Source organism: Oryctolagus cuniculus, chromosome 11 (genome assembly GCF_051225735.1).
Source record: "Oryctolagus cuniculus isolate XC-2025 breed Fujian yellow rabbit chromosome 11, ASM5122573v1, whole genome shotgun sequence".
In the NCBI taxonomy this organism is placed as follows: domain Eukaryota; kingdom Metazoa; phylum Chordata; class Mammalia; order Lagomorpha; family Leporidae; genus Oryctolagus; species Oryctolagus cuniculus.
Genome location: NC_142877.1, coordinates 11,705,119 through 11,729,855, shown reverse-complemented (window position 1 = coordinate 11,729,855; position 24,737 = coordinate 11,705,119). Strand labels below are relative to the sequence as shown.

The following is a 24,737-nucleotide window of genomic DNA, read 5'->3' as shown; positions in this document are numbered from 1 at the left end:
CTTCCCCAGGCACCCACGTGGCTCCTGCCCTCACCTTCTTCAGGGCTGTGCTCAAGGTCAGCTTCGCAGTCCAGCCTCCCGGACCACAAACTCTGAGTCACTCCTGGCCCACCCGACTCCTTAGTCTGATATACTGCTTCTCACAGCACCTTTCCCTCTAACCAGCACTGTGTCTTGCTTCGTCTCTTGTCTGTCTCTCCCGGGAATGCTGGCTCCGCAGGGGCAGACTAGGCCGTTTTCTGCTCACTGCATCTCTAGCACCCAGGACCATGGCTCAGCAACAGCTGGTGGGCAAACAAACGCTATCCCCACTGCTGGACAGCCCAGCAGCCACCGGGGCTCTCCTGGACACGGCAAGAACACAGAATGGGATCTGCAGAGCAGGGCCTTGGCATCGAGGGACCCGCTGTTTTCAAAGTCATCCTCTTTGACCTAACAACTCCTCGTGTGTCACTGACATGCTCTGGATGTTGTGGGGAACATGCCCTGCCCCAGCTGCCCCCTCCAGCCAGAACCCCGGCCAGCAACTCCCGACAATGGGCTCACTCCAGCCATCCTAGGGAGCTGACCCCCGCAGCACCCACAGCTGGACACAGGAGGAGCCAGAGACACGGAGTCTGTGCAGGAACCCAGGGCCACACCCAGTGCAGCCACTTCCCAAAGATGCTTCCCAGACGCACCACACACACGGTTCTCAGGGCATGGGATGTGCCCGGCCTGGGTCCCCATTGTTCGACAAGCTTTGAACCAAGCTGACATTTGGACATCAGGAGCTTGCACATAACAGTCCCGACCTCTGGACTTTGGAAACAATTAGCACCATTAGGATGAGTGAGATGAAAAATGAAGCAGCGCTCCAAGGGTTCAGGCCGGAACAGGAGCTGGTGCGCTGTGAAGAACACAAAAGCCAGGGGTTGGGGGAGAACCATAGCTGACGCAGGACAGCAGGACAGCTGAGCAGCAGGGGCCTGACAAAGGCTAAGGGGTGAGCCTCCCTGTCCCATTGAGTGCAAAGGCCCTGGGGGCAGGAACCAGCGTGTTGTGTTCAAGGAACCGCAGGGAGGCAAGTGTGGCTGAGCAGTGTGCGGAGGGAGGAGAGAAGAGGAGGGGAGGGAAGAAAGGAAGCATGGAGGGGAGGGGCCGGTGCCGAGGTGTAGTGGGCTAAGCCTCTGCCTGTGGCACTAGCATCCTATGTGGGCACCAGTTCATGTCCTGGCTGCTCCTGTGCGGACCCAGCTCTCTGCTGTGACCTGGGAAAGCAGTGGAGGATGGTCCAACTGCTTGGCCCTTGTATCTGAATGGGAGACCTGGAGGAAGCTCCTGGCTCCTGGCTTCAGACTGGCCCAGCTCTGGCCATTGCAGCCATTTGGGACGTGAACAAGCAGATGGAAGACCTCTCTCTCTGTCTCTCCTTCTCTCTGTCTGTAAGTCTACCTCTCAAATAAATAAATACAATCTTTAGAAAGGAATAAATAGATGAATACTAACTTTAGAAAGAAGCACGGATGAGACCGCGTGGGGCCTTCCGTGTGGCTGCGGTGGGGGCTGTACTTTACTCAGTGGGCTGTGAGCGCTGGAGGGCTCTGGGGAGATGGGTGCCACGAGTCAACTCAGACTGCAGGGGACCAGGACAGAGGCGGGTGTCCCGCTGGGAGTGGAAGCAGGGGACCAGGACAGAGGCGGTGTCCCGCTGGGAGTGGAAGCAGGGGACCAGGACAGAGGCGGGTGTCCCGCTGGGAGTGGAAGCAGGGGACCAGGACAGAGGCGGGTGCCCCGCTGGGAGTGGAAGCAGGGGACCAGGACAGAGGCGGTGTCCCACTGGGAGTGGAAGCAGGGGACCAGGACAGAGGCGGTGTCCCGCTGGGAGTGGAAGCAGGGGACCAGGACAGAGGCGGTGTCCCGCTGGGAGTGGAAGCAGGGGACCAGGACAGAGGCGGTGTCCCGCTGGGAGTGAAAGCAGGGCCCAGGACAGAGGCGGTGTCCCGCTGGGAGTGGAAGCAGGGCCCAGGAGACAGGCCCAGTGCAGGAAGCACATAGCAAGCTGGCCTCAGGGCGGAGGCTCGGGGGTAGCCACAAGGACTTCCTTCCAGCCTGGATGTGGGGTGGGGTGGCCAAGATGACCCCAAGGTCTCCACTGGCAAGCAGAGGAGGGAAGGGTGGTTTACTGAGGGGGGGGGGCAGCCATGACGAGGAGCGGGCTGGGGAGGTGAGAGCCCGGTATCTGGCACTGGATGTGTCAGCTGCTGAGCGGCTGGGAGGAAAGGTCTGGGGTTCAGGGCAGAGGGAGAGGCTGACGTCATCTGCACAGAGGCGGAGTCAAAAGCCACGGGGAAGCCCCCAGGAGACCACAGGGATCCGCGGGCAAGTGGAGCAGCCAAGCTTGGGACTCTGCTCACGAGAAAACCCCCTGTGGGAAAGGTCCAGAACAGGCCGACTGGGGGCGGGGAGGGCAGCGGGAAGTGAGTTTCTTGGGGAGAGGAAGCTATTCTCGGCTTATCCTGGTGACGGATGGGGAACTCTGAGGTCAATCCTTTATTAACGACCTCAGAGCAGACAAGGCCACCAGCGAGTAAGTCTGGACAGAGAACAGGCCAAGGGCCGAGCGAGGGCCACCTGAGTTCAGAGGCCTGGGAGACCAGGGAGAGCGAAAGAGCAATCACAGGTAGCTGGGGAGGCAGGGGGCAAAGGGGGCCGCTGCCCCCTCTGCACAGGCCATGGCCACCCCACTCCCCCCTCCCAGGGGCTCTCATTACACTCCAGGCTTCAATGCCCGGGCACAGGGCCATCTAGTCCACAAGTGTGGCTCCTGAGCCACACCAGCAGCCAGCACACAGCAGGTAGCCCTGCAAGATGCATGCGCCCCCAGGAGACAGCACGGGGGGCTATGATAGCAGCAGTGGGGGCCCCCTCCAGGGCATCACCCCAAGCCTGAGCCACTCCCCTGGACACAGTGGGGAAACTCAGCAAGTCTGAAAACACCACCCACCTGGCCCAGGTCAGGCTGAGGAGCCAAAACAGAATGTCCCGGCTATTTTCAGGCAATGTTCAAGTCCAGCTTTCTGGGGCTGTTCCCAAATAGGCTTTCGTTCTCTTCCCACCTGGGTCCTTGCCCCACGTGCCCCCGCCACTCGGAGATCAGCCCCCACCCCGGGGGTGCCACAGGGACATCGTGACATCATCTTCCACTGAACAGTGACCGCCACAGAGCTGGGGCGGGTGCAGAGCGCCCCTGCGGCCAAGCTGCTTGCTGCTGCAGACACCCGGCTACAGGCCAGAGGCCGGGACACCGAGAGCTCTGCCAGGCAGGAATCCAGGCCCTGCTGGCCCTGCCCCACGGACACAGCTGCAGGCCGGGCAGTGTTAACAGCCATGTGGTCAGGACAGCCACCCACGGGCCCCGGAGCCACTTCCTGTGGGCTGCTGCCTCCAGGGGCTGCTGGGCAGCTCTGCCCATCTCTGTCCCCTCCCACCAGAGAATCCAGAGCCCAGCTGTCCTGGGGCCCAAACTCTGGCCCCTGGGGAGATCTGAGCGGAAACAAAAACTGCAGGGGGCTCCCACCAAGCTCAGCATCCACGCATTCACACAGGCCCAGCCCCACGTGCCAGGGCCCCGGACTGGCCCACGATCCAGAAGTCTGTCCTGAGGCTGGGGGAGAGGGCCCCCACCTTCCTACACCTCCCCTCGGGGACCCAGGAGGCCAGTGTTGCTGCCACCCAAGCTCTTCGGCCATCTTACTACACAAAGTGCTTCCCACAGACATGGAAGCCATCTGGCTGGCAGCAGCACTCTGCCATCGGACTGCTTTAATTATGCTCCTACTGCTTCCCACCACGTGGCCTCACTGTGCTGCCTTCTATCCCAGATGAGGCCAGTGACAGCACCCAAGGACACACGTGCTCATCACAAGCACAGGAAGTGAAGTGAGTCGCCCAAGACCACAGAGCTCGGAAACGAGGGAGCCAGCACTCCAACCCAGGGGTCTCCGAGGGCCAGACAGGAAGTACTTCAGTCCCCGCTGGCCACAGATGCTCTCTGCTGCTGCTCCTGCTCCTGCTCTGTGCGGCTGACTGCTGTTGTCTGCTTTCCTTACAGCCCTTTCAAGAATGCAAACACCACTCTTCGCTCACGGTTTGCACAGAAACTGGCCAAAGGAGGGGCGTGGCCCATGGAGCACAGTTCTGCCACCCCTCCTAGAAACCACTACAGCATCCCACTCTCTGAACGCTGGCAACTACTGCAGTGTGGAAAGAGCCCCAACCAGACCCACGAACCACACGGCAGCAGGCCCGGGGCCACAGGCCACCGAGTCCCCAGTTCCACCTGGTGCTCCTTCCCCGCTGAGGCGAAGGGCTGCACGACAGCACTTCCAACACCTGTGCAGGGATCAAAGCAGCAGCAAGGACAGCAGAGGAGGGCCTCTGGGGGCCCCTGGGGGTCAAGAAGCAGCTGGTAGGAGTGGGGGCACAGAAAACTGTATCCCCAGTGCACACACCCAGACACACACACTCACGTAGGCATGCATACACCACACAGACACACCACACACCACACACACAGGCATGCACATGCCATACAGACACAATGCACACCACACACATACACACACACACAACACACACAGTTACTATGCATACACACACAAAGCACACACACAAATACTACAGACACACACCACACACAGAAACTACACACACACAGACACAACACACACACAGATACTACACAGACATACACAGACACCACACACACACACACACAGATACTACAGACACACACAACACACAGATACTACACACACACAGATACTACACAGACATACACAGACACCACACACACACACACAGATACTACACAGACACCACACAGACCGCATACACACAGATACAACCCACCACACACACACACACAGATACTACAAAGACATACACAGATACCCCCACACACACACACAATACTACATAGCCACCGCAGACTGCATACACACAGATATAACACACACCACATACACACACACAGATACTACACAGACATACACAGATACAACACAGACACCACACACACACATAAATATCACACAGACACCACACACACAGATACCACAAACACACAGATACTACACAGATACCACATAGACCACATACACACAGATACAACACACATACCACATACACACACTCACAGATACTACAAAGACATACACAGATACCACACAGACACCACACACACACAGGTACCACACACACACAGATACAACACAGACACTACACAGACACACACCACACACACAGCATACACACAGAAACCACACACACACAACAGCAGCAGCACACGCAGAAGGCCTGTGTGGATGGGTAGCTCATGGCCCCAGGGTCTGGTCCAGCTCAGAGGCTTGAGTGCCACCCACTTTCTCTACCAGAAAGTCAACTTCAAGGGTTCCCTAGTACCCTTCCCCGCTCCCTTCCAGGGCACAGAGCAAGGATACTGGCGGTCTCTCTAGCAGGTGCATGAACGAGGCACCACCAGCCAAATTAAGCCCCCACAGAGAACCCAGGCAGCAGCTGTCAGATGGGAGGCCTTCGGGACGCAGCCAGGGCAGGCTCTGGCCGACGGCCGCCATTTCCATGGGGCGAAAACCCCGGGCTGACAGCAGCAGATGGTGGCAGTACCATGCACGCCGCTCCAGGTCTGCCCACTGGCCATCTCTGACACGGAGATTCCAGACTCATGGGTCCCCACGCAGCAGTAAACCCGTCCCTGTTCTAGGACCCAGCAAGGAGGGAAGCAGCAGGCGTGCAGACGGCTGTGGCTTGTGCTCAGTAACCACGCCTGCCTCCTCTCCTCCTTCCAGGAGTAGCCCAGACCTTGGTCAGAGGCTCCAGCAGCCCCCACTCATGAGACTGGATGCCCAGGGGACCCCCCCTCACTGACTCATGGTTACAGCACAAGACCCAAGTCTGAGTTACTCAAATTGGTTCAGGAGAAGCACCTGACCCAAAGCTCAGCCAATCAGAGCACAGCACTGCTCTGCTCACTATCATTGGATCAGAGTGGACTGCAGACCCAAGTCTCAGCCAATCAGAGCACAGCACTACCCAGATCGCAGTGATCGGGTCAGACAGTCATTAATAACACAAGCAAAGGCTTTATGTGATTGGTGGGAACCAAAGCACACGACTCAGACCCCAAACACCTGGAGTAGCACGTGCCCCGGCCACAGATGGTCAAAGCGCGAGTGAAATCTGGGGACGTCCATCAGAACTCCTAGAAGTGATGTTCACTTTCTCACTGACCTTAAACTTGAGAGAGTGTGAGGCCAGGGTGATGACAGCCATCTGCTACATGCTGAAAAGAAAGCTGAACAGTGCCGAGAACGAACAGGAGAAACAGAGACAGGCCCTGGCCCCAAGCCAGCAGCACCACGACACTTCTCAGCCACGAGGTCCGAGGCGCCTGATTTCGCAGCAGAAGGCATTGTGGGTGGGGGAGTACCGCTGAGCGTCTCACCTTGAGGAGCAGCGGGTACTTGCAGATCCTCTGGATCGGGGATAGCAGGTAGCCCTCCAGGGGGATGTCCGTGGTCTTCCGGCCGCCCAGGAGCATACAGCTCTGCAAAGGGACAGAGACCTTTGTCAGAACGTGCAGGGGTGGCACAGGGAAGGGGCCACCCTCCTGCAACCACAGGGAATGCCCGCAGAATACAGCAACCCACAGTCGCTGGGGAAGCAGCTCAGCAACACCCGGGAGGGGTGACCAGGCTGCGAGCCACGGCGCAGCACAAAGATGGCATCAGGGGCTGGCCCACAACGGCCCCCAGCCCAGCGCTCGCCTGCCTCCTGCTCGGGCAGAGCTTCGCTGGAACACAGCCACGTCCAGCGCACGGCGTCTGTCGCTGCTCTCGAGCTGTCCGGGCACAGCTGAGCAGGGGCAGCAGAAGCCACGGAGGTGCGAAGCACACCACGTCCACCACCTGGCTTCTTACAGAAATGTGGGCCGGTCCCTGGCCAACAGACTCTCACACGTGCACCCCAGGAGACAGGACACGAGAAGCAACCTAAACAGCCAGCAAGGCAGCAAAGCTCGGCTGTGCGTCTCTCAGCCCGGCTGCAGCGGATTCACACCACACAGCAGTGCAAACGGGAGGCTCAAACCACACAGGGATGTGGGCGAGCCCCCAAACAGACTCTTGAGCAAAAAGGAAAAACTCAAGAAGTGCTCGGCGTGAATTCGTTCACAGATCTCATAAAGACACAGGAAACAGAATGAGGCGTAGCCTGCAAACAGTCAATGCCAGGACTTGCGTGGGAAAGCAACTCGTCAGTGCCAACCGGGGGATGGGACTGGGACTCGTTCACCGCCGTGAAGACGTCTGCATCTCCACCTGGGAGGTAGGGACGTGGTGCTATGGCATGAATACCTGTATTCTGGTCGCAGAGTCAAAACTTGCAGTTCTAGCAGTAACTCCTCCCCGCTGGTACTTCCTGCAGGCCAGCCCCTCGGCTAGAATCTTTCTCTTCCTCGTCCCACCACCAATCACACAATACCATCCTCACCAACTGCTAACACTGATGGAGACAGATCCTGACTACCTCTCTCCCTGTGCACTGAAAACCACGATTCCTATTTTGCAGCTTGAAACACTGAGGCCCGATAGATTTAGTCTTTCACCTCAAGGTCACCCCAGAACAAGTGAGCCACAGACATGGGGTCTAGAACCAGCCTGGCAGATGCAGCACGGAAGCCGGGAGCTGGGAGGCCCATATGCCGTCCCCCCAGCGCCTGCCCCTCGGCCAGAGCCAGCCCGGCCAGCCCACCTGCACTCGCTCCCGGGACGCCTTCCTCCTGGAGCCTGCACAGTAGGCCGCTTGTTCCACAGGCTGTGGCTCACATTACACCACTGTGCTCTCCGCTGGAGGGGCTCCAACTGAAGACTCCATCTTGTGGGTGGCGGGAGCTGCAGCTTACGCGCCGGGGTGGGGGGTGGGGGGGTGGGGGGGGCGCCATGCCCCTCCCAGTCCCGGGGCCCCAGCGCTCAGGAGGTGCTGGATGCATGCACAAGTGAATGAATTCACAAACAAGCTCGTGAATGAACAGACCGCCAGCGCACACAGCAATGAAGGGGTCTCAGTCAACACCACGCCAGCAGACTGCAAATGAGGCAGGACTCTTGGGGAAAGGGATTCCCACCCTATCCTTCATTCACGCATTCACCAAGCACACACTGTGTGCTTACTAAGTACTGGGCACAGTTCCAGGACATTTTGTTGGGAAACTGCCCAGTGACCCTGCTGATACTCCAAGTGAAAAGGAAACCAGAGGGCAGTTACTGTGTGCCCGCCACACACTCTATGCCTTCCATACGCGTAAGGCCCATGCTCATGGCCACAGGACGCAGCGTGGACCACAGTCTCCCTGTGACCCACGGGGAAGTTGCGGCATGGAAAGCTGATCCCAGACTCAGAGCCATCTCCACTCTCTCCTTGGGGAGACAGCATCCTGGGGACCCCAGACCTTGCTGGGCACTGGCACAGATGGGGGATGCAGGCTGCTGGGAGATGCCAGGCCCCTCACTGCTCACACTCAGGCCTTTGTCCTCCAAGCCAGCACTGGCAAGAATCTGCCCTGGTGATGTCAGCTCTGTGCAGAGAGCAGGGAGCCTGGGGGTTGGGGTTGGGGCTCTCCAGAAGCCCCGAGTGCTTGGCAGGAGTAGGGCGGGTCTCTGTCCAGGATCAAGGCACTTGCACAGGGCCAACCTAGCCACCAACCACACTCAGACTGTTGTTTCACTTTCTTTTCATTAAAAAAGAGAAGCCAACCCACACAGAGCCACCATTCACAACCATTCCCCATTCTCTCATCACATGCAGGGAGGTGGGGGGAGCTTAGGGATTACCTCCTCGGCCCTCCTGGTGCACAGAACGGGGAAGCATTGGCCTCCTGCCGCCTGCCTGGCCTCTCCCTGGTCTCCCCGCCATCCACACCCGCTTTCTGCCAATCCCAGACTCACAGACTTGAACAGTAGCTTGCGCAGAAATGTTCCGCCTGCCATCTCTCACGGGCCCCTTCCCTGAACTCCAGCCTCCACTCTCGGGCCACCAGCCTGACCCCACGTCTGCACGGTCTATCAGGCACCTGGGGTCTCCCACCCCTGAAGTGAAATCTCACCCACCTTCATAGGTCCAGACCCTGGCATCCCCTCTGACTGCAGTCATTCCTTCCCATCCCGGAGCCATGGGTCACAGAGGGTCCCCCAGGCTGCACCCCTCACCAAGGGACCTTGGCCATCGCCTCCAGCAGCACCCTATTTCGAGCCACCGTCGCCTCCTGCCTAGACAGGTGCAGTAGCCCTGCAAGGGGTTGAACGATTTCTCCCAGGTGCCACGTCCACCCAGAGCCTCAAGTGTGACCTCATGAGGAAGGGGCTCCCACAGGTGCAGCTGATTAAGATGGGGACAGACCCCGTGTCAGGAAGAGAGGACACAGGCAAGGTGGCCACGGAAGGAGGATGAGAGGGCAGAGTGATGCTGCCGCAGCAGGGCTCACTGAGGACACTCACTGGAAGGCAGGGCCGGACGCCAGGGCCGCCGGGAGAGCAGCCGGATGGCCTCCAATGCTGCGAGGTTCGCTTGTGCTCAGCCCCCGTGCATGCGGGTGCTCAGGCACCCTTGGGACATGGGTAAGACCTCGCCTGGCCCCCTCGGTCCCACCCTCACACCCACACCCAGCCACGAGCCCTCTCACGATGCACAGGAATCCTGGCCGCTCCCCTGCTCAAACCCTTCTGGGGCTTTGCATCCCACTGTGGGCAGGACCGCAGGCTGCAATGACCTGCCACGGGCGCCGACGCAGTGACTCCTGGACAGCAGGCTAGGCCAAAGCAGCCAGGCCCACAGCCTCCAGGGTGAGCCCATTCGGATAAACCTCGAGCAGAGGCAAAACTGAGCATGTGTTCACTCCCAGAGGCACAGGAGTGCAGGACTGGGGAGGAGCAGGTGTCCCAACTCCTGGCTGAGGGCTGGCATCACAGGTGTGGCTGTAGGAGATACTCATCTCCTGGAAGTGCCCTCGCTGCAGGTGCACCACACCCCAGTAAGAAAGCCTTTGAAAAACCCCAGACTCCTTGCAGGGACCAAATCCTGCTGCAGCACCCACACCTGCCTCCTCCAACGTCCCAGAGCTCTGCTCCTCCCCCTCTGCCTCCGACACCCTTCACTCCACAAGCCCAGGGTGGCTGCACTTGCCCTTCCTCTGCCTGGAACTGTGTGTGTGTGCATGCGAGATATGTGGTGTGTGTGTGTGAAGGTAGGGTGTGTGGTGTGTGTGCATTTGTGGATTTTTAAATTTTTCTGAAAAGTAGAGACAGATAGGGATCTCCCCACTTGCTGCTTCATTCCCCAAATGCCCACAAGAGCTGAGGCAGGCCAAGTCAAAGCCAGGAGCCAGGAAGTCTATCCAGGTCTCCCCTGTGGGTGGCAGGGACCCAAGCCCTTGAGCTTCCCAGGGTGTGCATCACCCCACCCACTGCTTCCCAGGGTGCGCATCAGCAGGAAGCTGGAATGGACAGCAAAGCTGGGACTCAAAGCCAGGCACTCCCATATGGCATGAGGGCACCCCAGGCAGCAACTTGACCTCTGCATCAAAGGATGGCCCCACCACCTGGAATTCTTTCCACCCAGGTACCCTACCTCCCTCTCACTCTGTCTGCATCCCTGCTTAAACTCACCTAAGACACAGTTTTCTAAAGACCAACCGAAAACAGCACCCACCACTCCAACTCCCTCAGAACATCCTGTCACCCATAGCTACTCAATTTCCTCCACATCCTGTACCACCGACCTCCCTAACCAAAGGCCACTCCTTGCTGAGGTGCTGAATGAACAAACCACCCCCATTTTACAGACGAGAACACTAAGGCACAGAAAGGTAAAGTCCCCAGCCCAGAGGACTCACACACACACACCACACACAGAAAGGCAGGTTCTGGCTTTTCCCCACCCCTTCACTGCCCCTCAGGGTCTCTCAGCAGCTTTTCCACAGGAGGCCAGAGACTGAGTGACGCTGGCAAGGAAGGAGCCAGATGGCAGGTGAGCTGGCGCCCCACTCGCCCTCCCCTGCCTGGCCCAGCCCGGCTGCTGCAAGGAAAATGGCAGCCTGGGCCAGCAGGAACACTGCTCACGAGAGAGCAAAGCAGGAGAGGAACTGGGCACTTGCCGTGCCACGTTCCTGTCCCCCTTCTGCTTCCCAAGACCCAGCCAAGTCCGAGGGGACATGTTCAGAGGGTGGGACCCTGGGTCAGGCAAGCCGTGAGCCAACGACAGGTCAGGGCATAAATACGGCCGTCTCCCCCGTGCGCGTGGCTGGTCTCCTACTGAAGACACTTCTTGTGTTTTGCCCAGACTACGTTGGGAACCCCAGTATAAAAACAGAAATGTGAAGATGCAGACACCAGCAACAAAAAGTTGAACACAATCGAGCCAAAAATGGAGAGAGCAGCTGACCAGATGGCCCTGCCTCGGACGCTCACTGGAAGTGGGCTGGGCAGCACGTGCTAGCTTGGGAAGGAAACATGCAAATTCTTCCATCGGACTGTGGGACGGATGTGGCTGGAGACTGCCCTGCGAGCAGTGCGTCGAAAAGCTGCATTCTGCAGGAGAGTGTCCTGCGCCACGCCAGCTGATCGCTCCATCTCCCTGCCCTGGATTCGGAATTCCAGGGATGTTGTTGGGAAAACAAACCAGAATGGGGGCGGTGGGATGTGACTGAATCCGGGGCATTCAGAGGCGAAACCCTGCTGAGCTCAGTGGCTTTTCAAGTGTGTCCCCTTAGAAAGGCCCTTCATACTCTGCAGCCATCAAAATCACCTGTGGCAAAGGCGCCCCTGCACCAAACACAGCCCACCCCCACCCCCGCATTCTCCCCAGCATTCTCCCACAGCGAGAGTTCTCAGCAAGGCCCGGGGAGACCCAGAATAAAGCCCACATTCCCTAGGCTCCCTTGCAGCCAGGGGCCAAGGGACTAAGTTATAGACCATGGGACCTGAGCAGAAGAGCGGGCCATGACCCCTGTTACACCCTTAAAAGGAGGACATGCATGCCCTCCTGCCCCACCTGCCCCCTCCTGCCAGACTGAGCACGTGGCGGGAGGTCATCCTAGCCATGTGTGTCAGGGCCCTTCCTCAGGGCCTTGGTCCCTACCACCAGACACTGGACTACCCCATAGCTGTCCACACCCACAGAGCTGATGTGAGGGAGAAATCAACGCCTGCCTATCCACACCGCTCCTATGTAGGATGCCCGAGGGCACACACAGGTGCATCTTAACACACACAGGACAGAGTGGCTTGGAAGGCTCCAGGAGACAAATGAGAAGCTATTTTATATGTATGGGCAGTTCTTTTAATGCTGGGAAGACTGGCAGGGGTGTCTGCTGTTCCGCCTGGCCAACACCCACCCAGCTTACCTACGTGGACTGTCCTTTTAAGGACCCACTGGACCTTCAGGCCCTATCGTATAGATGGACCTGACTCCCCCTCTCCCCCAGCTCAAGCACTGCCCAATCAGAACACCACCCAATACCTCTGTCTACAGCAACTGGTTCAGAGATCAGGTTCTGGGCCAAGCTGAGCCAATGAGCATCAGACCTGGGATTTTTACTGTTGCTAAGGGGGGGGGGGGGGTGTCTCTGTTAGCCCTGGAGTGGCTTAGCTCTGAGAAATAGCAGCATGCAGTTGCTGGAGCCCATGGTGCCAGCAGCGGGGGAGAATCTGCCTAGGAAGAGAAAAGTAGAGCCCAGGGACGCGGCCCTGATCAGCCAAGCCTCTCAGCTCTTACGCTTCCCAGAAAAGTGAGCCAGGAAACTTGTTCTCTGATGATGTTTTTCTGTTTTCAGATTTATGTAAAAGATCTATTTGAAAGGCAGAGCAATAGAGAGAGATGGGAGGGGTGCAGGGGAGAGAGGTGGAAGCAGAGAGAGAGAGAGAAAGATAGCTCTTACACCTGCAGGTTCACTCCCGAAATGGCCACAATGGTCCAGACTAGTAAAGCCCAAAGTCAGGGGCCAAAACGTCCATTTTGGTTCCATACTTGGGCCACCATCCACTGCCTTCCCTGGCACATTAACCTGGAGCTGGATCAAAAGCAGGGCAGCCAGGACCGAAACCAGCGCTCCAATATAAGATGCTAGTGTCAGGGTCGGCACCGTGGCGCAAAAGATTAATCCTCCACCTGCGGCGCCGGCATCCCATATGGGCGCCAGTTCTAGTCCCGGCTGCCCCTCTTCCAATCCAGCTCTCTGCTGTAGCCTGGGAAAGCAGTAGAAGATGGCCCAAGTCCTTGGGCCCCTGAATCCACATGGGAGACCGGGAAGAAGCACCTGGCTCTTGGCTCTGGATTGGCAGAGCTCCAGCCATTGCAGCCATCTGGGGAGTGAACCAACAGAAGGAAAACCTTTCTGTCTCTCCCTCTCACTGTCTGTAACTCTACCTCTCAAATAAATAAATAAACTCTTAACAACAAAAAAAAAAGATGCTGGTGTCACAAGTGCCAGCTGAACCTCTCACTCCATGCCACAGCAGCCCCTTGATGCTGTTTTTCTTGAGTCAATTTTATCTGGATTCTCTTTCAGTTATAATTAAATAATCCTAATAATGGCAGTAATCCTAGTAACAATATAGTAGCTGTAGGCCGGCGCCGCGGCTCACTAGGCTAATCCTCCGCCTTGTGGCGCCTGCACACCGGGTTCTAGTCCCGGTCGGGGCGCCGGATTCTGTCCCGGTTGCCCCTCTTCCAGGCCAGCCCTCTGCTGTGGCCAGGGAGTGCAGTGGAGGATGGTCCAAGTGCTTGGGCCCTGCACCCCATGGGAGACCAGGAGGGGCACCTGGCTCCTGCCATCGGATCGGCGCGGTGCACCGGTTGCAGCGCGCTGGCCGCGGCGGCCATTGGAGGGTGAACCAACAGCAAAGGAAGACCTTTCTCTCTGTCTCTCTCACTGTCCACTCTGCCTGTCAAAAAAATAAAAAGAAAATAAAATTAAAAAAAAAAATACAGTAGCTGTAATCACTACTATCACTACCAACTGTATTAGCACCATTCCTTTAGACCAGGAATTGACAACTTTGACCTCAGTCTGGCGCTTCATCTGTTTCTGTAAATAAAGTTTTATTGAAACACAGAGTCACTCGTTCCTTTATTTGGCACCTATGGCTGCATCTGTGCTACAACAGCATGAGTCATCAAGACAGCGACTGCATGGCAAGCAGCTAACACTACAAGACCCCCAGCTAACACCACACAAAAGGGGTCTGCAGAGCCCTGCTTTAGACCAGAAGGGATCAGGCAGCACGGTGAGCATGGGGTCTGCTTGGGCACTGAGTGTCCCTGGGCTGGCACAGGACGGGAGGGGCGAACTCACCAGCAGGAAGGCGCGCACGGTGGGGATCTTGTTCAGCTCCACCAGCAGCCTCAGGGCCTTCTCGTGGTTGCTGCAATACTCCTCGTACACGCAGAACTTGTCCTTCTGCAAGACAGGGACACAGCCCGTGGGAGACAGGCCACGGCAAGAGGGCAGACATTTGGGCCAGCAGGCCTGGGGGGAAAGGACCAGCCCAGACCCCGGAGAGGCTGCTGGCTTCCCTCCTGCCCCAGTTCTGCATCCTGCCCTCTGGTGACCTTTCGGGACGCAGCACAGCCCAGGGTCAACAGCAAGGACTGGACGCAAGTGACCTGGACTTGAATGCCAGCTGCACTTCCTCGCTGTGAATTCAGGCAAGTTCCCAGACCCCCCTGTGCCTCAGTTTCCTCATCTGTACGGTGGAGCTGACAAAAGCCCCTTACTCACGGAGACCCTGGAGGGCACAGGTGGTCTTTTACCAGCCTAGAGGTTACCTGGGGGTCATGGGGTCCTCAACCATCAGTCAGAGTTTCCAGAACGGGAAGGCCAGGAGCCTTCTTAGCCGGAAGCCCTCGACTGAGGAGTCCTGGTTCCAGAAGGCTCAGAATTCTCCAAGGCCCAAACAAAGATGTCCTGGGTAAGGTCACTGGGGAGGAAAGGCTGCAGGGTCTTGACCTTGGCGGAGGAAGAGACCCCAAGAAGCTAAGGAAGGAAGAGGTGGTATGCAGAGCAGGCAGCCTGCCTTGTTTCTAAACAAACCCCCGGCCACCCTTCCGTGGAAACCTGCAGGAAGGAGGCCAAGGGGGGAGAATGGCTTCTGAACAAGTGACAGCCCCAGCCGCCCTGCTCGTGTCAGAGGCTCTGTGTGCACTAGCCAAGCGATGCGCTGAGCTGATGGCCACGTGGGGATGGGGCATGGAGGATGGGGGGCTGAGCACACCAGTACAGGCACATCCTGCTCTCTGGGCAGGAGGGTAAACTCACCCAGCCTTCCCATCACCTTACTCTGCAATTATGGAAAAATCAAGGTACAGCGACTTGCCCCGGGGCTCGTGCTGAGTGCAGTGGCAGAACTGGGATTTTACTGCTCTTAACCCCTGTGCACAGGAACGAGATGGCAGGGGGAGACGGATCCACAACCCCACGGACCAAATCCCAAAGGGCCCTGCAGCACCAGGACGAAACAAACAGAGCACTAGGAACCCAGGCTGCCCGAGCAGCAGGTGACCAGGGGCAAGGTCGCACGGCAGCACACGGTGGATGCAGTAACACAGCCCCAGCACTTGGGCTGCTGGCCGAGCAGACAACTTATACATGCCAGAGCAGTAGAAAATGCCTGGCACACAACACGCACGAGGCAATACTTCAAAACGCTCCACAAACACAATCAACAAACGTGAATCTACAGGGAAAAAATATCAACACAAGGTCCCAGTCCCCCAGAGTAGACACACACGCATGTGCACACGCACACACACACACACACACACCAGGACAAACAGCCCTGCTGCGTCCCCAAGAGAACCCTCATAACCTGCAGCGCAACACACACCATGTGCTCCAAACACCACTGCCACCATCATCAGCGTCACACAGAAACACACACTGAGTCCCCAACCACAAGCCCCTCCCCCACTGCATGCACTCCTGATATTCCGGGAAGGAAAAGAGGGGCCCCCAGGACCCCCTCACTGCCTGAGCAGACCTTGTCCATCTTCCCTGCTCAAATGAGCCCAAGGTCCCATCGAGGCTGAAGGAGAGGGGTGAGAAGTCTGGACTCCAGGGGCTCACCGGAACCCAAACAACATGGTAAGGGGCGGTGCTGGACACATCTGGAACCATGGCCTTGGCTGCAGAAGTCAGAGAGAATCTTTCTTGTCGCCAGTGACAGGCATTGACCGTGTATCTGGGAGCCCCTGAAAGGCCTGAAGGACCACAGAGTGGGGCTAGGCTCAGATCACGAGCACATGAATGGCAGGAGGAAGTCCCACCCATACGTAAGGAACTAAAAAGTTCCCTCTGCAGCCAAGAGCCGGGACTCTCCCCTGGCTTACATATCCCTACTGTCAGGGACCGACGTTGTGACACAGAGTTAAGCCACTCCCAATCCAGCCCCCAGCTAATGCCTGGGAAGACAATGAAAGGATGGCCCAGTTATGGGCCCCTGCACCCACACGGGAGACCCAGATGGAGTTCCAGGTTCCTGGTTTCAGCCTGAATCACCCTTGGCTGTTGCAGCCATCTGGGGAGTAAACCAGTGGATGGAAGAGCCCTCAACCTGACTTTTAAGTAAATTAGTAAAAACCAAACCAAACCAAGGAAAACTACTAGTAGTATTGTCCTGAGACACTGGAAGTCCCCATGACCACTGCCATTGTCCAACCCCTAAGTGCTGTGTGCAGGTTCCGCAGCCAGCCTGCCTAGGTTCACAGCCCAACTCCCCTGGCTATCAGCTCTGTGACCCTGGAAAAGACAATGACCCTGAGTCTTTGCATTGTCATTTGTAAGTTACTGGCAATAACGACATCCTCATCAAACTGCTGCTGTGACATGTCAAGGTGAATCTGTACGAAGTGCTTCAGACAGCACATGGTAGATGCTCCCTGAACACCAACTATGCTATTCCTGCACCCTGCGAGGCAGCAGATGACGGCTCAAGTGCTCGGACCCCTGCCACCCACGGGAGGGACCCAGATGGAGTTCCTGGACTCTTAGGGACATTTTGGGAGTGAACCAGCAGGTAGAAGATCTCAATCTCTCTCTCTCTCTCTACCTTTCACATATATAAAATAGATGAACTTTATAGAACTCCTGACTCTGTCCACACTACTCCTGTGCTGAACACCTCCAGTGGTTTCCTGTGGCAGACTCAAACCTGTGGTCCTCGCCTTGGTCCTCACGGCAGCCCTGAACCCTGCCCATGGCTCCCTCCGCTCCTGCTGCAGACTGGCTCCCAGCTCGGGGTCTGTGCCCTTTCTTCTCTGGGGCTGGAATGTTTGCCCCCCAATGTGGGGAGCAACTCAGACTAGACTGTTACTGGAATTAAGACTTATTCTATGCATCTGCTCTCCCACAATATGGCACTGGGAGAGGAGGAAACAGCTTCTACACAGCTGCCTCCAGTTCAACCAATAAACAGCAGGACCTGCTCCTGATTGGAGGAGAGCAGCGTACTCGGCGTGTGGGTAGCAGAGTTGGGATTGGTGGAAGAGGACTATAAAGGAGGAGAGAGACAACATGCACCAGGAACATCTATCCGAATAACACCTGAGCAGCCCCCGAGAGAGCCGGCCGGCGGTGTGCCGCTCCCCCGCGGAAGTGGGGAAAGTGGCAGGGGGAACCGCCCTTCCACGGAGGTGGAAGGGACGGTAGCCAATCCGGGAAGAACCAGCAGCAAACCCGGGAAAGGCCGAGCAGACGAAAGAACAGCGCAGGGTCCTATGTCGTTCCTCCACGAAGAGGGGGAGCGACATAATGGTGCCGTGACTCGGATATGAAGCCTAGGCAGGGTTTAGTGTCGTTCCTCCATGAAGAGGGGGAGCGACACCCCAAGATCATCCCATCAGCTTGGAGAGGCCACCTCTGCTGGATTCAACACAGCTCAATTCTAATTACAGATTCGCCACCAATAATGTTGACTGTAGGTGTATTCCTGGAACTGCACGAGATACTTACACTAAAAATTACTTGGAGTTCGCCTGAAATTCAAGTTTACTCCGGTGTTCCGGGTTTCCATTTGCTAATCTGTCAGCCTTGACCTTACCTCGAAGCCTAAGCAGCAAGACCCGCCCCCACCCTCGCTAGACCTGCATTTGATGTTCTTCACAACCTGCTCTGCCGACCCCGTGACCTCACCTGTTAGCACACCCTCCGTTTCCCCGCCTGTGAGCCTCGGGGTAGCAGGATGCAAGTCTGTCTGCCTCAGTGCCACAGCCTCAGGGGCTAGCGCAGTGCGTGCCATGGGACAGACGCTTAATATGCACTTCAGGAGACACTGTGGTGTTAGATGGTGAAAACACAGACTCCGGAGCCTCAGCTCCCAGCTCTGACGCCCACTAGCGGGGTGAGCGCTCCCGCTGGGTCTCAGTGCCCTCGTTGTAAGACGGGCACCGCGGCAGCACCCACTTTTCACGGCTGTCGCGATGCTTTCAGGAGGTAGTCTATGTGAAGCACCTAGAACTGTCCCCAGCACAGGGCAACCCCCACTCAGGGCAGTGGTCAGTGGGTGGGCCAGGGGTGTGCGGCCAGAGTGGCACCAGTGGGCAGGTTTGTGCTCCAGGCCCTTGCTCGCCTGCAGAGCCCACCCCGCCTGCCCCGGTGCTGCCTGGCCACAGGACATGGGAATGCAGCTGACCCCAGCACCCGCCACCTCCACGGCTGCTGTGGATGATAGGGGCTCAAGGCTGCTCCCACCAGGGAGGGCACAGATACACGGGCCCCTGGACGCTGGGAGCAGTGGCAGCCAATGGCCCCAGCCAAGCCCACTCCAGGAACTGGCCTGCCTGAGCTGTGACGCCCACTCCTGAGGACAGCCCACACCCCGGGCTGGACAACATCAGTGCAAAGGCCGCCCCCTCGACCGACTGCACACACCCCCAAGGCGCCTCCAGCTTTGGAGCCCCTCCGGGGTGGGACCAGCTGAGGCCGAGTGGAGCCTGGGCACCCTCTCCCCAGCTGCCTCCAGGAGGCCTTAGCACCCACATCATCTCCAACTTCTGGAAACCCACGGACAGCAGGCGCTGACTCAGTGCCGCCCTTCGTGAGCACGGGCAGGTGGGAGGTAGAGATTTTAAATTGTAAATTAAAAATGCCATTTTAAGTCACAAAACACTGACTCACACCCTGGGTGAGCGAGCTTCTCTGCCGATCATGCCGATTAGCTAGGTGGGCTGTGTTGCAACAGTTACATACACACACACACACACACACACACGCCACACTCACACACACCCACCCCCATCTGAGCCGCCAGCTCTGCTTCCATCATACCCGGGGCGGGCAGAGGCCCGGGGCTCCAGCGCAGCTTGGCTTCCACCACATGCATTTCATGCTTATCTTCTCTTCACACCAAGAGACGCTCACTTTCTACTTCCGTGATGATACAGATTTCACTTCTTAAATAATTTTTAAGTGAATCGCTTTTTGAAAAGATTAAGCAAATGATAAAACGGGTACCAGATTACCAACTTGGCTTGTGAAGTACTGAATTGTTGGTCCTGGTATGGCTGGCAAGAAGGGCCAGATCCCAGCTCTGCCACTCACGATCGTGCCCCTGGACTTGACCTTCCTCTCGGCTTACTGGCCTGTGGAGTGGGCAGGTGAACCAGACGCAGCAGTGACCATAAAGTCCCTGCTCCAGTGCTACTCACACTGGGGGGGGGGGGGCAGACAACAAACAGCAGGGGGGAAAACACCCCCAAGGCAAAGTGCAAAGGGCACTGACAGCCACATGGGGGAGGGGCGAGGAAGGATGGGAGTAGGGCAGGGTGGCTTCACAGAGGAGGGGGCATTTCTGAAAGATTCCACAAGCAGGGAAGGAGAGTATATGGGGGTCTGAGGTGACCGCAAGCCTGGCCTGCTCCACAACAGTGAGGAGTCCAAGCTGGTGGGGGAGGGGAGGGGATGCAAGGAACAGCTAGGGCCTGGGCAGGCTCCAGGAAGAGGCGGGAAGAGGCTACCTGGGCCATCCAGCAGGCGCCTGGCAGCTCCAGGCGGACCCGACCTCAGGACATCCCACTTCCGTCCAGGCCTGTGGTCCTGACATGAGGCTGGAAGCCTAGAGGCCCCACTGCATAGCGGGGCACAGCAAGGCCGTGACCCCCAAGAATCCCAGGGGGTGCCAAAGAGCACAGGGCCTCATGAGCAAACACACACAGGACGGGACGCGACTGAGGGACACGGCACTCGCTGCGTGTCGGGAAGCTGAATTGTCTCTACACTCTAGAAGGTGGGTTTCGCTGCCCCTTTCACAGATGAGGGGACCAAGAACAGAGAGGCGAGGCCCTTCTCCCCAGATCTCCGAGCTGGGAGGCAGCAGCGCCAGGACACACTCAGGCAGCCGTTCTGGGCCAGGCTTGACCTTGTGGGCCCGCCAGAACGGGTGCTGGGATCTCGGGAGGCCTGGACGGCCCTGGTCCAGGACAGCTCCTCAGAAAGGTCCGCCCTTCCACCCAGCGGCCACAGCTTGGGGCCAAGCACTGCCCTCACCCCACCCAGCTGAGGAGGCCATGCCAGGAGGTCCAGGCAGCGATGAACGGAAGGGCAAGGGAGGGGCCAGCGCTGTGGCATAGAGGGCAAAGCCACCGCCTGCAGTGCCGGCATCCTGTTTGGGCGCCAGTTCGAGTCCCAGCTGCTGTACTTTCAATCCAGCTCTCTGCTATGGCCTGGGAAAGCAGTGGAAGATGGCTCCAAGTCCTTGGGCCCCTGCACCTGCATGGGAGACCCAGAGGAAGCTCCTGGCTCCTGGCTTGGGATTGGCACAGCTCTGGATGTTGCGACCAATTGGGGAGTGAACCAGCAGATGGAGCACCTCTCTCTCTCTCTCTCTCTCTCTCTCTGCCTCTGCCTCTGCCTCTGCCTCTGCCTCTCTGTAACTCTGTCTTTCAAATAAACAAACAAATCTGAAAGAAAGAAGGGGAGGGAAGAGAGAGGTCTTCCATCCTCATGGCAGCCCCTCCGCTATTCCCATTTCACAGAGGTGAGACTGAGGCCCCGAGACACAGCGACTTGCCCAAGGTCACTCGGCTGCTCAGAGGGCTTTGAACTGCAGCTGCTGGCTCCAGGGAAACAAGCAGTCACTCATGCCTCAGAGCCCAAAGGGGAGGCTGTCAGCCCCAGTTCTCATCACTTTCCCACTCACAAACATCTCCCTCCTCACCACCCTCACGGCCCCTGCACTGGTCCAAGGCACCATCAGCTTGGACTCGGTAGGCGACCTCTGGGCTGGCCTCTCTGCCCCCAACAGTCTCCTCTCTCATGTGTGGCCCCAGGCCACTTTCGCACCAGAGGAGACCCCGCCTCTCCTCTGCACATTCCCAGCGTATCACAGCACCCCCCCACGAGCACCCATCTCACTGGCCCGTCATGCTCTCACCTGCCCCATTTCACAATGGAGGAACTCCCCTACAGGAACACGGGGCAGCCTCTGCAGTGAGTGAGCCTTTCCTGTGTGCCAGGGGCTGCTGGGAGTCGTCTCCTTGTGCTGTCTCACTGAATCCTCACCACACAACCCGAGTGCACACCCATTTCACAGGGGAGGACACTGAGGCACAGACAAGCTAGAACCACCTGCTGTAACGACACGGCTAAGGAGGAGCTCAGCATTGTCCTGACCACGACATGAGACCGTCACCCACACTGGGCTGAGCCCCCAGACTGTCACTCTAGGCTCTTGACCATCAGGATGGGACCCCTTGAAGAAGTGATGGTGACAATGATGTTGATGGTGATGATGGTGAATGGTGATGATGGTGGTGGCGATGGTGATGACTGTGACGGTGATGATGATGACAGTAATGGTGGCAGTGGTGATGTGGTGGTGATGGGTGGTGATGCTGATAGTGGTGATGATGGTGATGGTGATGATATTGACCATGATAATGGTGGTGATAGTGATGGTATTAATGGTAATGTGGTGGTAATGATGCTGGGTGGGGGTGATTAAGATGGTGACTGGTGGTGTGATGGTGGTGATGGTGATGGTGATGGCAGTGATGGTGATGCTGATAGTGGTGGTGATGGTGATGACAGTGATGATGGTGATGGTGGTGATGGCAGTGATGATGATGGTGATGGTGATGGGTGGTAATAATGATGGAGATGGTGATGTGGTGATGGTGATGACTGTGATGGTGGTGGTGATGGGTGGTGATGCTGATAGTGGTGATGATGGTGATGGTGATGATGTTGACCATGATAATGGTGGTGATAGTGATGGTATTAATGGTAATGTGATGGTAATGATGATGGGTGGGGGTGATTACGATGGTGAGGTGGTAGTGGGGTGGTGTGATGGTGATGGTGATGGTGATGGGTGGTAATAATGATGGAGATGGTGATGTGGTGATGGTGATGACTGTGATGGTGGTGGTGATGGGTGGTGATGCTGATAGTGGTGATGATGGTGATGGTGATGATGTTGACCATGATAATGGTGGTGATAGTGATGGTATTAATGGTAATGTGATGGTAATGGTGATGGGTGGGGGTGATTAAGATGGTGAGGTGGTAGTGGGGTGGTGTGATGGTCGTGATGGTAACGGTGATGGTGGTGATGGTGATGGAGATGGTAATGGTGATGATGGTGATGGCAGTAATGGTGATGGTGATGGTGACGGGTGGTAATAACGATGGAGATGGTGATGGTGATGGTAGTGATGGTGATGACTGTGATGGGTGGTGATGCTGACAGTGGTGGTGACGGTGGTGACAGTGATGGTGGTGATGGCGGTGATGGTGATAGTGATGATGGTGATGGTAGTGGTCAGAGCTAACAATGACCAAGTGGTTACCATATGCTAAATGTTCTCATCCTCTACACTACTGATATTTGGGTTGGATCGTTCTCTGTAGTGGGGCCACCTATGCATTCTAAGATATGGGGTAGCACTGTGGCTTCCACCCACTGGACATCAGTGGCACCCTTTCTGGAACTGACACCACCACAGGCCCCAGGTGCAGAGCCACACCCCTGCTCCCCATCTGAGAAGCAGGGCTCTATCGTGCTGCTCATGGGAGTCTTTCCAGCCCCCAAGGGGTGGGCGTGACTGTCCCCACTTCTCAGTCACAGGGGAAACTGAGGCTCAGGGAGGCAGAGCAGCCTGCCCAAGCCTCCCATCCATGAAGATGGCCACAGGTGGCACAGGACAGGGTCTGGGAGAAGCAGTGGCCTCCCTGCCCTGCAGCCCCTGCCAGCCTCACAGTGAGCTGGGAATCCTGCAGGGAGGGAGAGGCCACTGCGACCTGCCTCAGCCCCTCTGACCCGCAGCCTGCGTGGGCACCCAAGGTGGTTCAGGTGTCAGTGGAGGTTCAGGTCTGACCCCGACTCCCTGCTCTCGGGCCCCGGCTGCCCCTGTGGGCCACTGTGTGGCAGAGGAGCCCTCCCTGGCCAGGGGGCAATGGGAAGCGGCCATGTACCACAGGAAAGTGAGGGAAAGTGAAGCCACCGAAAACACCCACTGTCTACAGGGCCTGGCCTGCTTCCCACCATTCCTTCCTGCCCTACACAGCCACTCCATCTACTGGAAGAGGTTGGGCAGGGTGGGCAGGGCAGGGACCCAGCAGAGATGCCCACTCCTCAAAGGGCACAGAGTGCTCCGGGTGCTGGGGCGTGGTACTCACGAACTTCAAGAAAACGTTGCCAAGCTCGTGCTGAGACTGAGGCTCCGGCTGCAGGCAGTACTCCAAGGCGGCCAGGAAATCCTTGTGGACTTCCAGGATGTCCTCGATGTTGGAGAACAGGACCTGGGAGGGAGGGGGGACCGAGGGCCGCATTAGCCAAGGCGCAGAGGCGGAGCAAAGCTGAGCACAAGAAACCCCCTGACACCTGGAGCAGGTGAGGTTACAGCGAGACAGGCGTGCTCGCACACAGGAGCAAGCGCCACCCAGAAAAGAACCAGCACAAGAACAGCGCAGCACCCACCCGCAAGGTGCAGCGGCCACGCCTGCACTGAGACCTGCACAGGCGCCTGCGTCCCTGCGGAGAAGCTGTTCTCATCCGCACCTCCACGGGTGGAGGATTCGGGTCAGAGACCAACACCCCCAAGGCCCTTTCCGCTCTCGGGGAGGACACTCGTCACCCAGACACCTGGGGGCAGGCACTACAAGGACTGATGTGGAAGGCCATGGGGGCACGGCCACGCACCTGCTCCAGGGACGTGGCAGAACCCCACACAGATGACATTCCAGGCCGCCAGCTTCATCAGGCCATCAGGAGTTTTAAAATGCACACATAATTTGACTCAGCAATTCTACATTTCTGAGCTTAAACTTCTGATGGATTGCTTCCTACTAAGGGCAATCTTGACCCCAGGGGACATGTGGTGACGTCTGAGGACAAACTGAGAGAGGAGAGCTACTGTTGGTTCACCCTGGGCAGAGGCCAAGGGCACTGCTGAGCTTCTGCAGTACACAAGACCATTCCACAGCAAGCCCGGTGAGGCCCCACGTGTCAGGGCTGAGACGTGGTGGCCAGCCAAGTGCATGCACTGTGGCCATACCTGCAGAGCTAAAGACTGCAAGTGACTCGCTCCGGGCCCCTGGAGAGCAGGGCGGGTCTTCTGCACAGCTGCCACACCCGATTTTGGAGCTGGAGCTCAAACCCCACCTGTGCCCGCCAGGGGTGAAACACGGC

The 24,737-nt window shown here is 57.6% G+C and overlaps 1 protein-coding gene across 1 annotated transcript in view; it reads right to left on the bottom strand.

The window, feature by feature from the left end:
* Positions 1–24,737, bottom strand: part of PREX1 (phosphatidylinositol-3,4,5-trisphosphate dependent Rac exchange factor 1) — a 161,815-nt gene that overhangs the window by 70,338 nt on the left and 66,740 nt on the right. The window contains exons 3-5 of the mRNA XM_070051408.2: positions 23,726–23,848; positions 14,408–14,512; positions 6,506–6,607 (exon numbers count right to left, since the gene is read on the bottom strand). Coding sequence (XP_069907509.2) covers positions 6,506–6,607; positions 14,408–14,512; positions 23,726–23,848 — 330 coding nt within the window. The remainder of the gene's footprint in view (positions 1–6,505; positions 6,608–14,407; positions 14,513–23,725; positions 23,849–24,737) is intronic.